The sequence below is a fragment of the Sphaerodactylus townsendi genome, linkage group LG02, assembly GCF_021028975.2.
Source record: "Sphaerodactylus townsendi isolate TG3544 linkage group LG02, MPM_Stown_v2.3, whole genome shotgun sequence".
In the NCBI taxonomy this organism is placed as follows: Eukaryota; Metazoa; Chordata; class Lepidosauria; order Squamata; family Sphaerodactylidae; genus Sphaerodactylus; species Sphaerodactylus townsendi.
This window is the reverse complement of record NC_059426.1, coordinates 69,887,295-69,900,097: the sequence shown is the minus strand read 5'-3', so window position 1 is coordinate 69,900,097 and position 12,803 is coordinate 69,887,295. Positions and strand designations below refer to the sequence as shown.

Sequence of the window (12,803 nt, the reverse complement as noted above, 5' to 3'; positions counted from 1 at the left end):
CGTTAAGCTTTAAGAAACAATCTTTCTCTGTAACCATTAAGCTAAAGCAAACTTTCTCTGAAACCAATACGCTTATTTCCTCTCCAATTTACCTGAGAAGCCTCTGTTAAAGCCAGCAATAAAAGTTTTCAGTTTTTGTTCATTATAAAAACCTCTCCAATCTTTATTATTTGTCTGTCAGTGTCTGTGTGTTCCCCAGCAAAGGGTGGTGTCTGCTGAAAATCAGTTTTTGTGGGCTATAATAAAAAAAATTACATTTTGGTGGCAGCGAAAAGCAGAATATATAAGCACCTTCTTTTGCAGGGGGTAAGATATCAGGGGCAAAATTTCTGCTAGTCACCAAACACCTCTTGGAAGTAGGTAAACCATAGACGTTGGTCTAGGGTAGATGTTGGCATGGAAGATGTGCGCATACCACCAGCTACGATCAACTAAAAGCCCCTTGAGTCATTTTTCAAATCAGCTGCAAACTCATCCATAGCTACTGCCTAAGAGACCAAGAGTCTCTTATGCTTTTCGGATTATGCCTTTGACCACACCCAGACTTCATGATAAATACAAATTTAACCAGATGGAAGTCAGCTGCGGCTGGTAATTGGGCAGCAAACCAGCATGATCCTCACTCTTCCCTCCCCATAGGCCAGTGGTGGCGAACCTTTGGCATTCCAGATGGCACTCCAATTGGCCATACTGGCAGGGGCTGATGGGAATTGTAGTCCATAACATATGGAGTGCCAAAGGTTTGCCACCACGGCCATAGGAATACTTCTGGCTGCAGCCAAACTTATTTTCAGAATTGATATTGCCTTGGTCACTTTGATGGATGGTTTTTGTGAGAGGGAAAGTTTGACCTTATTGATTCCCCCAGACCTCTCAGCAATTTTTGATATTGTCAATCATAGGTCAAATGGATCAATTGGATACTGGGGGATAGCTCACCAGTAGCCTCCAAAGACAAGCAGTAGCTAATGTTCCCCGGGTCTGAGAGCCTCTGAAGCTCCTCAGAACGACTTGGTTCAACAGGGGAACATTCAGTTGTGACAAAGGCTAATACCAGTATAGCTAAACTTAGTTTCACTAATCAGTCATTTGGTGGGTTCTTCAAAACATAAGCTGCATTCAGATGGGCACAGATCCAGTTATTTATTTATTTATTCATTCATTCATTCGATTTTTAAACCGCCCCATCCCCTAGGGGCTCTGGGCGGTGTACAGCATCCATAGATACACAGTCAATTAAAAGTCAGTACAGACAATACAATACTAAGTCCTTTAAAATCCATTTAAAACAGCGGTCAATATAACAATAACAAGTATCCTAACAGCTAATTCATTAAGATCACCCCAACAAGAAAGGGAGAGGTGCCAGGCTCCTCTCTAAGAGAATAATAAAGTTGAATAATAAAGTTGGTAAAGTGCATGGATGGTAAATGCAGAAAAACAAGGCGGGGAAGGGGGCGCCACTCAGTTAACAGAGCTCACACTGCTCTCTTCCTCCCCTTGCACAGCACTCCATGGTTGAAAATGGCAGTTTTTAACTAATCACAGTGTCTGAATGCAATGCCTGAATTAACTGGGTTTAGTAACTAGGACTCTGAAACTAGCCCCAGTAATGTTAGTTAGTTGTAGGGTTTTGTTTGCAATATCACTATGTGAGAGGAGAGAGAAAGTGCAGGAGTGTGATCAACAGTCCATATCTGGTTTAAACACATGAAAACCACAGCAAACGGCTCCGCTAGCATGCAACTATTGTACACATGTCAGAAACAGCCCCAGTTCTACAAATGGGGCAAACAAGAACTACAGCTTTAAGACAGACTAGGGTCCAATCTTTTTTTTCCAAAAGGGTATTTATTGATTTAATTTAAGCAGTATGTGACAATATAAGAGAATCCTGTTCTTCCTTATACTATATTCAAGACTATTCATCTTGTTGTTTCAATTGCTCAATCAGTTTCTGTCTCTCAATTGCTTGGCGCATTTGCATCATCACAAGACTTTCGTAATCTTGCTCAGAAACCACAGAACCCTTGGTTATTCGTGGCTGGATGGAGCCATCAGAAAACACTGTGCTGTTCTGTGGCTGGCCCTCTAGCCAGGAGATCTTTAGAGGATTGCTTATCAGGCCAACTTCATTCTTTACTGCCATCTCCGCAGCTTTCACTGTGGCAAACTCAACAACTGCACTTCCAGTCTTCTTGCTTGAGATGACTAAATTCAAAACCTCACCATACTTTTGTAGGATTTGCAGGAGAACTTCTTTTGAATAGCCTCCTTTTATCTCATCTTCTTTCTTGCACTTCCATCGTAGTTTGAGCTTGGGGGTTCCTTTGCCTTCCCTATAACGATCTTGTTTGCCTTGTATTCTCTGTTCCCTCTTACGTTGAATTTGCTCCTGGACGAGTCTTTGCTGCTTCTCCAGTTGGCGGGATCCCTCTTCACGAAGCCATAGGATCTCTTCTTCCAATGTCCTGGTTATCCGTATCTCCTTCTCATTAACCTCAGCCTGGGCTTGTCTTTCCCGGGCTTCGAGGTCAAGCTTGACTTTTTTCCTCCTTTCATCAAGTTTCTGAGTTCTTTCTGCTGCCTGTTTTTTGGCTTTTCTCACTTTATCATATGCTGCCCTGGCAGCTGCATCTGTTAAAACTGCCAACGCCAGAGACAGCTGATGAAAGAGCTCAGCTGCTTTGGGATTATCTGGATTTTTATCTGGATGGCAAGTCAATGCCTTTTGTCTGTAGGCTTTCTTAATCTCTTTATCCACCGCTTTCTCATCAACTCCCAATAACTCGTATAAGTCCAGCTGCAGCAGCCCTTTACCAACCGCCATATTTTCTCACGGTCTCGATTGGGGGCGAATTTTACGGGTGGTAAAGTAACTGCGCATGCGTTCCCAGCGCTTCGTTCTAAAATGGCTTCGGCTTGTGCGCGTGCGTAGTTCGGGCGGGTTTTTGAATGGGTGGGGGAAAGTACGCCTGCGCACAGGAGAGTCTCGCCTGTTGGGAGGGGGCCGGTTAGAGAAGGTTACGAAGCGCAGGCGCAGTATGGCGGCTGGGAATGTGTGTATGTGAGAGTCTGACGGGTTCAAAATGGCGGCGGCTGCTTCTATGTGAGGGGAAGAGCAGTAGCGGCGGGTTGGGGTCGGCGGGGCGGGAGGCTTCGTGGCGTGGTGCTGGGTCCCCGTCCTCGACCCTGAGAATCGATGTGAGGGAGCTTGCTGGCCCAGTCCGGCGAGAGGCTCTGTTCGTGTCCCGGGGGGTGTTAGAGCTGGAGGCGTCAGAGCTCAGGCTGGGATGCGACTCCGGGGTGCGTGTTGTGTGCCTGAGAGTGGAGCCAGTGCTCGTGAGTTTGAGTGATGGATGGGGACTGGCTGGGTTAGGTGGTCGCCTTTGAGGTAAGGCAAGTGGGCTGAGGTAAAGGTCTGAGGGGTGTGTGCTAGAAAGGCAACTTGCGGTATTGCGAGGACTGAATGTGCTGGTCGGACTGGTCTGCTGAAGTGGGGAGACGGTTCTGGAGTTACTCAGCTAGAACGGGAGCCGTCTGTTTTTAAAGAATAAAAACTGAGTAGGAGAGAGTTTCGCTACGGTCAGTGAGAGATGCTTTTCCCTTCGAGGAGTTGTGCTGAGTTTACCTTTTTCGAGGCTGGGGTGAAGTGAGGGGAGAGCGGCAGTCGTTTCCAGGGTGCCCTCTTTCACCTAACGCCCTTCTTAGTCTGGTCTCTGTGAGAGGAACTGAAACAGTGTAGCAATCCTAAGGACTCACCTGACAACCCCCTCTCATTTTCCCTCCTCTGATGGGATTGGGTTTTTGTTGCTTGCTGCCTCTTTTGGACGCTGACGCTCTCCAGCCTTAAGGGCCGAAGACAAACACAAGTGGGAATTAATTTGTTTTCCGACTCTCTTTTTGTCCTTAGAAAAGGGCAAAGGAAAGCCAGAGACCTGGTAAGACTTGACATTATATTCTGTCCCTTTGTAAAATTATGTCCAAAAATCTATATTGTTTTATTTCACAGTCATGTTAAATTGTCATTATTACCTTATTGCTGTTGACAAAAGCAAGGAAACTGCTGTTGACAAAATTGCTGTTGACATTTCATATTGCTGTTGACAAAAGCAAGGAAAAAACATTAGGTGGGAATGGAGCCGAAGAAGAGAAGAAATTTGGTTTTTATATGTGTGGATCACTGTAAAGGCCTTATGGCAAAAAAATGGGGAAAATTCTAAATAGAAGTTGATTTTTTAAAAATGTGCTCTGTTCTGATTTTTGAGGAGGAAAACGACAGCAGTTCTGATATCTTCTTCTCACTCTAGTCAGAAGACTCTGAGATGGAGCCTGAAGAAGAGCGGATCCATTATAGCAAAAGACTGGTCAGTATGACATCTTATGTTAGACGCTTTAGATTGATTCCAAATACTTTTAAAAAACATTGTTGCAATATTGCAATTGAGCAATGACAATTCCAAATGGAATGAAACAAAATTTCCCTATGGAAACCGAAGTGCTGATATAATTGTTAGGTTGGGTTTGTTAGAGGAAGAAGGTTTAAGAGCTTTGTATCTAGCAAGAGCCATTAAACCAAGATTTCTGTTTTGAATTTTATTTCCAGAGATACATTTCTCACTCACTATATTAACATGAATGGGTAGACTGCTTTTTTGTCTTTGAAAAAAGCTGCTACTGCACACATATAAGGTTGTACCAATTTCATCCACAGGACTTGGGAGAGCTCCCCAGAAATGTGCCAGTACTCAGTACTGGTGAGTACCATCACCCCAAAAAATCTTTGTGTTATCATTAACCCCAGTTTTTAAGGCTTTTGACTGCGCTTGTCTTACGTAGTTTTGGTTTTGGCATAGAAAACGTTACATCTTTATTTCACGGTCTTTTAAGCCAGAGTGTCCACAACTTATTTTTTTTCTCTTTCCACATGAGTATTTTTATCTACTGACTGCAAATTCACTTCATGTATCAGATTATGTACACTCTGGATATGGAAGCTTACGCTATAATAAACACGGCAGTCTTTAAGCATCGCAAGATTCCTTTTTGTTTTTGCAACAACAAACCAACACATCTGAACCTCAATGTGGAATTTTTTCTTAAAACAGGAAGATTATGTTGAAAGGTGAAGCAAAAGACTTTGCATGCAGGGAAGTTGCACTTTCTCCCAGAGAAAGTAAAGGAAAATAGAGGGATCTGAACCATTTTGGGCCATGGTGTGCTTTTGAATGGCCACTCGAGGGAACTGGGAAAGAAAAGGACTGTTGAAGATTATAGCTAATCAATGTAAAAATGGAGCAAAAACCATATATGTTCATTGATTGGAAAGCAATAGGGCAGACTGTCACTTAATCTGCTGGTAGGAATCCCATTCACCAGTGTGGAGCAGCTCCCAAACCCAATTTCGCACCCCAAAGGATGAGTAGCAAAGAAAACACTGACTTTGCATAGCGATGTGATGCGGCAGCCAAGAAAGCCAATGCAATTCTGGGCTGTATCAATAGGAGTATAATGTCTAGATTGAGGGATGTAATTGGTTAGACCTCACTTGGAATATTGTGTACAGTTCTGAGCACCGCAATTCAGGAAGGATATTGACAAGCTTGAACAGGTTCAGAGGAGGGCAACCAAAATGGTAAAAGGTCTGGAATCCATGCCCTTCGAGGAGAGACTTCGGGAGCTGGGTATGTTAAGTTTGGTGTTATTCAATACAACAGCCTTTATTAGGCATATTAAAATAGGCTCCAGAGTGTTAAGTTTGGTGAAGAGAAGGTTAAGAGGTAACATGTTAGCCATGTTTAGATATTTGAAGTGATGTCATGTTGGTGAGGGAACAAGTTGTTTTCTGCTGCTCCAGAGTCTGGAACCAGGAGTAATGGGTTCAAGGTGAAGGAAAAGAGATTCCACCTAAACATCAGGAAAAACTTCCTGACAGTAAGGGCTGTTCGACAATGGAATGCTCTACCTTGGAGTGTGGTGGAGTTTCCTTCTTTGGAGTTTTTAAAGAGAGGCTGGATTGGCTTCTGTCAGGAGTGATTTGATTATGTGTTTCTGCATTGCAGGGGGTTGGACTTGATGGCCCTTGGAATCTCTTCCAACTTTATGAGTCTCTTCAAACAGGTCTTCTAATTGGTTTCTCAAAAAAAAAAGTCTTGGTATCTCTCTTGATATATCAAAAGCTCTCTTTCACCACTAATAGCCTATTGAATCTCCAATCTCTCAGCATAGTGGTAACCTGAAGTGGCCTGTTTCTGCAGGGGAATTCCAATCCTGCTTGTTGGGTGTAAGACAGACTTGAGAAAGATCAAAGTTCTCTTAAGGAGGCTACACCAGAACCAACAGGAACCCATCACCTACCGAAAGGTATAACAGACAGCATCTTGTGTTCCACCTCACATCTGTAATAGCTGATGCTGTACAAGTGGGCTTTCACACTGACCAAAATGAAACTCATGATTAAACATCCATGATGCAGCAAATATTGTATTTGAAGAAAACGAGTTTGGATTTATACTGTGCTTTCTCCAATTGTAAGGAATCTCAAATCAGCTTATAAACTCATTCCCTTCCTCTGCCCACAACAGACACCTTGTGAGATAGGCAATGCTGATAGAGTTCTGAGAGAACTAGCCTAAGGTCACCCCACAGGGTTCATGTGGAAGTGGGCTTTCACACTGACCAAAATGAAACTCATGATTAAACATCCATGATGCAGCAAATATTGTATTTGAAGAAAACGAGTTTGGAATTATTATTATTATTATTATTATTTATTCAATTTCTATACCGCCCGATCCCCAAAGGGCTCCGGGCGGTGAACAACATAATATATAAACAATAAAAAGGAGCAAATCCGGTAAAATACAAACATAGGCTCCGTCAATAAAGCATCTTAAAATACATAAAAACAGCGGCTAACAATTAGCAAATTAAACAAGAGGCGTCCAGGCTCAATTTAAAAACCCACCCCAAGAAGCGGGGGACGGCAGGCTGTGCTTTCTCCAATTGTAAGGAATCTCAAATCAGCTTATAAACTCATTCCCTTCCTCTGCCCACAACAGACACCTTGTGAGATAGGCAATGCTGATAGAGTTCTGAGAGAACTAGCCTAAGGTCACCCCACAGGGTTCATGTGGAAGAGGGGGGAAATAAACCTAGTTCTCCAGATTAGAGTCCATTGCTCTTAACCACTAGACCAGTAGTGGCGAACCTTTGGCACTCCAGATGTTATGGACTACAATTCCCATCAGCCCGTGCTAGCACTGCCAATTGGCCATGCTGGTAGGGGCTGATGGGAATTGTAGTCCATAACATCTGGAGTGCCAAAGGTTCGCCACCACGGCACTAGACTATGCTGGGTCTTTGTTTTCTGAACATGCTGACATGTTCAGAAAGAACAAGACCCCATTAAAAAACTGTACTGTGGAGTAGAAATCAAGACAAAGCTGCACATTGCAGATTCAAGAATAGGGCAAGATAATTTATTCCTATTAAGTAGTGCTAGCCTGGGGGAGAGTTTGCAGATTTTGAGAGTAACATTAAAGGGAAGCAAATTGTCAGATATTTCACTAGTATATTATTATATTTTTCAAGTGGAGAGATCATTTTAATTTTCTGCCTTAAACATCAAAATGTTTTGGCCCATTTCTGATATTGAATAGTTATTGTTCGTTTTAAATTTCGCTCTGCATCTTCTGTATGCTCATATTGTGAAAACTTTGTTCCCCTCACCACTACCTTACTCTCATTTACAGGGAGAGAACTTGGCTTGGAGACTCTGTGCAGACTCTTGAGTGACCAGCCTGTTTCAAAGGGAATATAACTGACATCTTTACAGAGATCTGCAAAGCAGCTTTGAGCATCATGAAGAAGCAATACAGGCCCAAACAAAAAGGGACTTGTCTGATTTTCTAATCATCAGCATTGTCTTTGTCTTGAATGAGTCTGGAGAAATTTGCACATCTCTTTGTCCTTCACCCAGTGGGGCAAATTTTCTTTGAACATCTTAGATAGAAGAATGAAGTCAATGACAAATTCCTTATCTAGAGTACATTAACATGGTGGCACCAGAATGCACCAGTTGAAAAAAATCTCCCGGTGGCTCAATATCTGCTTCTGATAGTTGAACTTCAGCCCCATGAGCTTGGGTGGAGAAGATAACATTTACTCCACCTAAGGTTCTGATATTCAAGCCAAACAGATCTGGGGGAAGACAACTTTAGATGTTGTAAGTCACACCAAGACGAATGCAGGTGCTCAGTGAAGCTTATGTGTGCTGTCTACTTAGGACTGTAAAAAAGAGTTTGCCAAACACTTGGCAGGGCATAATACATGGCTGGTGGATTGCGTTCAGCTTGGTAGGTCACAAGTTACACGAGACTGAGCTATGAGAAGAATTTCTCTGTTCAGCTCACTGACCTATTTGTTATAAGCCCCGAACGCTTCGTCATACAGAATCAGACAGTTGGAAAGGGTCATACAGGTAATCTAGTCCAAATCCTTGGTCCATATGATATCAGTCTAGAGCAGGGGTGTTGAAATGATTTGTTATGAGGGCAGATATGACATAAATGTAACTTGGTTGGGCAAGGTTCTGCAGTGCGGGGTGGATGCTTAGGCTGGTGAGCCCCCAGCAGGCTCACCAGTCCAGATTTATTTATTTATAGGCTTCTATCCCTGCCGTTTTCCAAAGGGCTCAGGCTGGTTACAACAGCGGTAAAACAATTCAATTAAAATAATAAATAAATAAATTAAAACGGTAACGATTTAACATTATTAAATAAAACAACCCAACTCCAGATGGCGACTCTATACCCCACAAACCACAACCACCCAGGAGGCCAAAGAGGATGTTACATCTATGAACCTGGCTGGAACTGCTCTGTCTTACTACTCAAGTCCCGTAGGGCCCTGATCTGGGTCAGGAGCATGTTCCACCAGATAGGGGCCAGGACCAAAAAGGCCCTGGCCCTTGTCAAGGCCAGCCGGATCATCTTTGGACCAGGGATTTCTAAAAGGTTCTCCTCCAATGAACGGAGGGACCTACTTGGGCAATATGGGGCGAGGCAGTCCCTCAGGTATGTGTGTCTAAGACAGTTCCCAGCCTTAAAGGTTAGAACCAATACCTTGAAGATAGCCCGGTTCTTGATCAGCAACCAGTGCAGATGAAACAGGAGTAATATGGTCCCTACTCAAGGCTTCCATCAGGAGCGTTGTGGCCACATGCTGAACAAGTTTCAATTTCCAGATTAGGTTCAAGGGCAGGCCAGCATAGAGAGTGTTACAATAGTCCAATCTGGAGGTGACCATTGCATGGATCACTGTGGTCAGATCAGAACGAGAGAGATAAGGGGCCAACTGTCGTGCCTGGCGAAGGTGGTAGAATGTAGTCTGAGCTGTTTTGGTGACCTGGGCCTCCAGGGTAATCTCGAAGTCCAGAATCACCCCTAGGCTGGTAACCAACGAGGTCGTGTGCAAGGCCTCGCCATCAAGCACAGGCAGACTAAAGTCAGCAGGCATCTCCCCATGACTTACCCACAGGACCTCCGTCTTTGCTGGATTCAGTTTCAACCTGCTAGTTCTTAACCAACCAGCCACAGCCTCCAAAACACTGCTGGAGAGCCTTGGGGGCCGAGTCTGGCCAGTCCACCATTGTAAAGACAAGCTTGGTATCATCCGCGTATTGATGACACCTCAACCCAAAACTCTGGACCAACTTGGCCAAGGGATGCATATAGCTGTTAAAAAGCGTCAGGGAAAGGATTGCCTCCTGCGGCACCCCACACTCAATGGGATATCACCTGGAACTCTTCTCCCCAGATGACACCCACTGTCCCTAGTCCCAGAGAAACAAGTTCATCCAGCACCAGGTTGGCCCCTGTATCTCGACATCGGTGAGCCAGTGGACCAAAGGGTCATGATCTACCATGTTGAACATTGCGGTGAGATCTAACAAGACCAGCAGCACTGAGCCGCTTCTGTCCAGCTGGCACCGGAGCTCCACAATAGCAACCAGAACCGTCTCGGTCTTGTGACCAGGGTGGAATCCGGACTGGAAGGGGTCCAGCATCTTCTTAGATTGGCACTGGGAAGTGGCCACCTCAGCTGCATTAAGTCCCAGCAGCTCTCATTTAAATAAAAATGAAACTTTTATTAAATTTGATACCATACCCTTTCCAAACCAGGGCTGGACTTAGAGCAGCTCACACACATAATTAAAACAATCATAAAATCAATTAAGTATCATGAGATAATTATAACCTTGAAAATATTATAAATATCAAAGATGATGTAATCTAGGTGTCCATGAGAACCCATACCTGGCCTATAATACATTATCATCCCCATCCCATTTATATCTCAAGATATTAACTCTCAGGACAGGATCAGGAGGCCAGCAGATGGAATGGACTCAGGACTGCCCCGACCAAAGGCCCAGTGGAATTGAACCAGAACCAGCAGGACCCTGAGATCAGATGGAAGAAAGTTCCACCAGGTGCTCAGGTTGAGGCTAACTGAATGTCCTTGAAACCAGAGACCACCAGATTGCCTCCAGAGGATCAAAGCCTGCTTTGAAACATTGTCAATAGAGTTTGTTATATTGAAACAAGTTGCTTACAAGCTGCCAGCTTTCAAATATCATAGTAATTTACTTCAAGAACAAATTTTAAGGGTGGGGGACAAAGAGGAAGATGGATTCAATTTCTGGCATAGCTTGACAAATTGAGGGCCTGGATGCCTAAGAACAAAAGAAATCCTCCAGATGGTATGCCGTGAGTCAGTTAAGATTCAACTGACTCTTACCAGAGCAGTGATTTGGGATTCCTCTTCCAAGGTCAAATACCCTTTAAAAAACAAAACAAAGAACCAAGTGTTTTGTGGAACCTTAAAAATTACTGGCTATTGCATCTTAAGCTTTATCACTTTCTTTAAAAAGTTAAGCAGTTCTGTGTCTTTAGTTTCTTTTAGTTTGGGAAAAATCACAAAGGAATAGTTTAAATATTTGAGCCATACTAAAAGTCTCTCCCAAAATCAGTGGTTTCAGAATAACCCATTAACAGCCAGATACAGGGCGGAACGTCAAGGTGAATATGCGTAAGAGCCAGCAGGCAAACATGGTTTCACTGAGCCTAAGGCACAATTTAGATAACAACATAGTTGGTTGGGAAAGCACTCCAGGAAGAGCCAATTTAAATATAAAGGATTATCATGCTAAGAACCCTCCAAGGCTACACCCTAATATATGGATTTCGATTCAACAAAATTCCAAGGGATGGGATGCTTCAAATGTCTTCCCCTTTTTATTTTTCTTTGTGGACTGCTTCTGTAATAAAATACACTCAGTTGGACATATTCCAGATTAACACCCAGTATAAATTTTAAGTGACTTAAAGTAATGTATGAAATTATTAAAACATTCTTATTTTAGAGGTTGAAAACCTACTGTCCTGAAAACCTACTTGAAATGAATTTGGATAAAATAGCTATGTTATCATTGGCAGCATTGTTATCATTGACAGCAAATCAGATGTTTTGAGCATCAGTGCATTTACTTGGAAGTAAGCCTCATAAACTGCTGTGTAACTTTATTCCACGTAATGTTTTCAGAATCGGGACAGTCATCAATAAAGCATAGCTACTCTGGTTTCTCTAAACGTAGATTGTGCGCATCTTCCATACCTAAAGCACCACCTTCCAACACCAGAAAAAAAGGATTTTAAAAAACCTAGCTGCACATAAGTGTTAACTCAGGAGTAAGTCCTATGTTGGTGGCACTTCTGCATAACTTAGCATACAAAAGGACTGAATGATAAAACACAGGTATGTCGTCATTCTTTATCTACTTCAAACTCTATTAACATCTTAAGGTACAAAGTGTTTCAAAATTTAGACACATCCAGGTCAAATTGACTATTTTAAACCTTGTAAAAATTAGCCCAATCAAATTAACGAAAACCTTATTAGCACCCCTGTGTCTTATATTGTGGTAAAAAAAGGAGATTCGGACGGGGTCTTCGAGAGATTTATCTAAACATCTACTTGTATGCAGATCAGGACTACAATCTCGGTCATTCCCATGAGGCAGAAAAAGGCTCCCAATAACAAACGCCCGATTCTTTCTGTTGCTCCTTCTGCTGTCCAAAATTGTGCCACAGGTTCGGTATTTTTAATTTTGAAAATTTTGCGAGTGGCCAGTTTGATCCCAGGCAAATACTATATGCTAAATGGGTTAAATGCTTTTCTGCCGTTCAAACGGCTTTTTACGTCTTTCGCCAGATAAGCTAGAATCTTACAAAACTTAATAAACCCCAATAGTAGAGGAAAGACGCTGGGCCACTTCCAAAAATGGTACGGTCCCAAACCTACATCTTGCTCAATGGGCCTTGAAAGCCATCATAGCAATAGATGCTTACAGAAGTCAAGTGAAGGCTCTTTACGTAAAAGCAGCAAGGGACTGAGCCTGTCTTTCTGAGCAACGACATATCTATCTTTAAATGTTCGACTCCGGATTAGATACTTCCACTGAGATCAAAAGTCCGAGTCCAACATGAAATCCACAGCAAACGGCTCCGCCGGCGTGCAACTACTGCGCACGCGTCAGAAACACCCCAGTTCCACAAATGGAGCAACCGAAAACTACAGGTTTACGTAAGACGAGGTTCTAAGCTTAAGGGTGGTAAAGTAACTACGCATGCGTTCCCAGCGCTTCGTTCTAAAATGGCTTCGGCTTGTGCGCGTGCGTAGTTCGGGCGGGTTTTTGAATGGGTGGGGGAAAGTACGCCTGCGCACAGGAGAGTCTCGCC

At 43.2% G+C, this 12,803-nt stretch overlaps 1 protein-coding gene across 1 annotated transcript; it reads right to left on the bottom strand.

The window, feature by feature from the left end:
- Positions 1-1,134: 1,134 nt before the first annotated feature.
- Positions 1,135-2,879, bottom strand: LOC125426736 (dnaJ homolog subfamily C member 17-like). Its single transcript, XM_048485400.1, has one exon. It carries the CDS (start codon positions 2,828-2,830, stop codon positions 1,922-1,924), a length of 909 nt encoding a protein of 302 aa, XP_048341357.1. The 5' UTR covers positions 2,831-2,879; the 3' UTR covers positions 1,135-1,921.
- Positions 2,880-12,803: the final 9,924 nt, after the last annotated feature.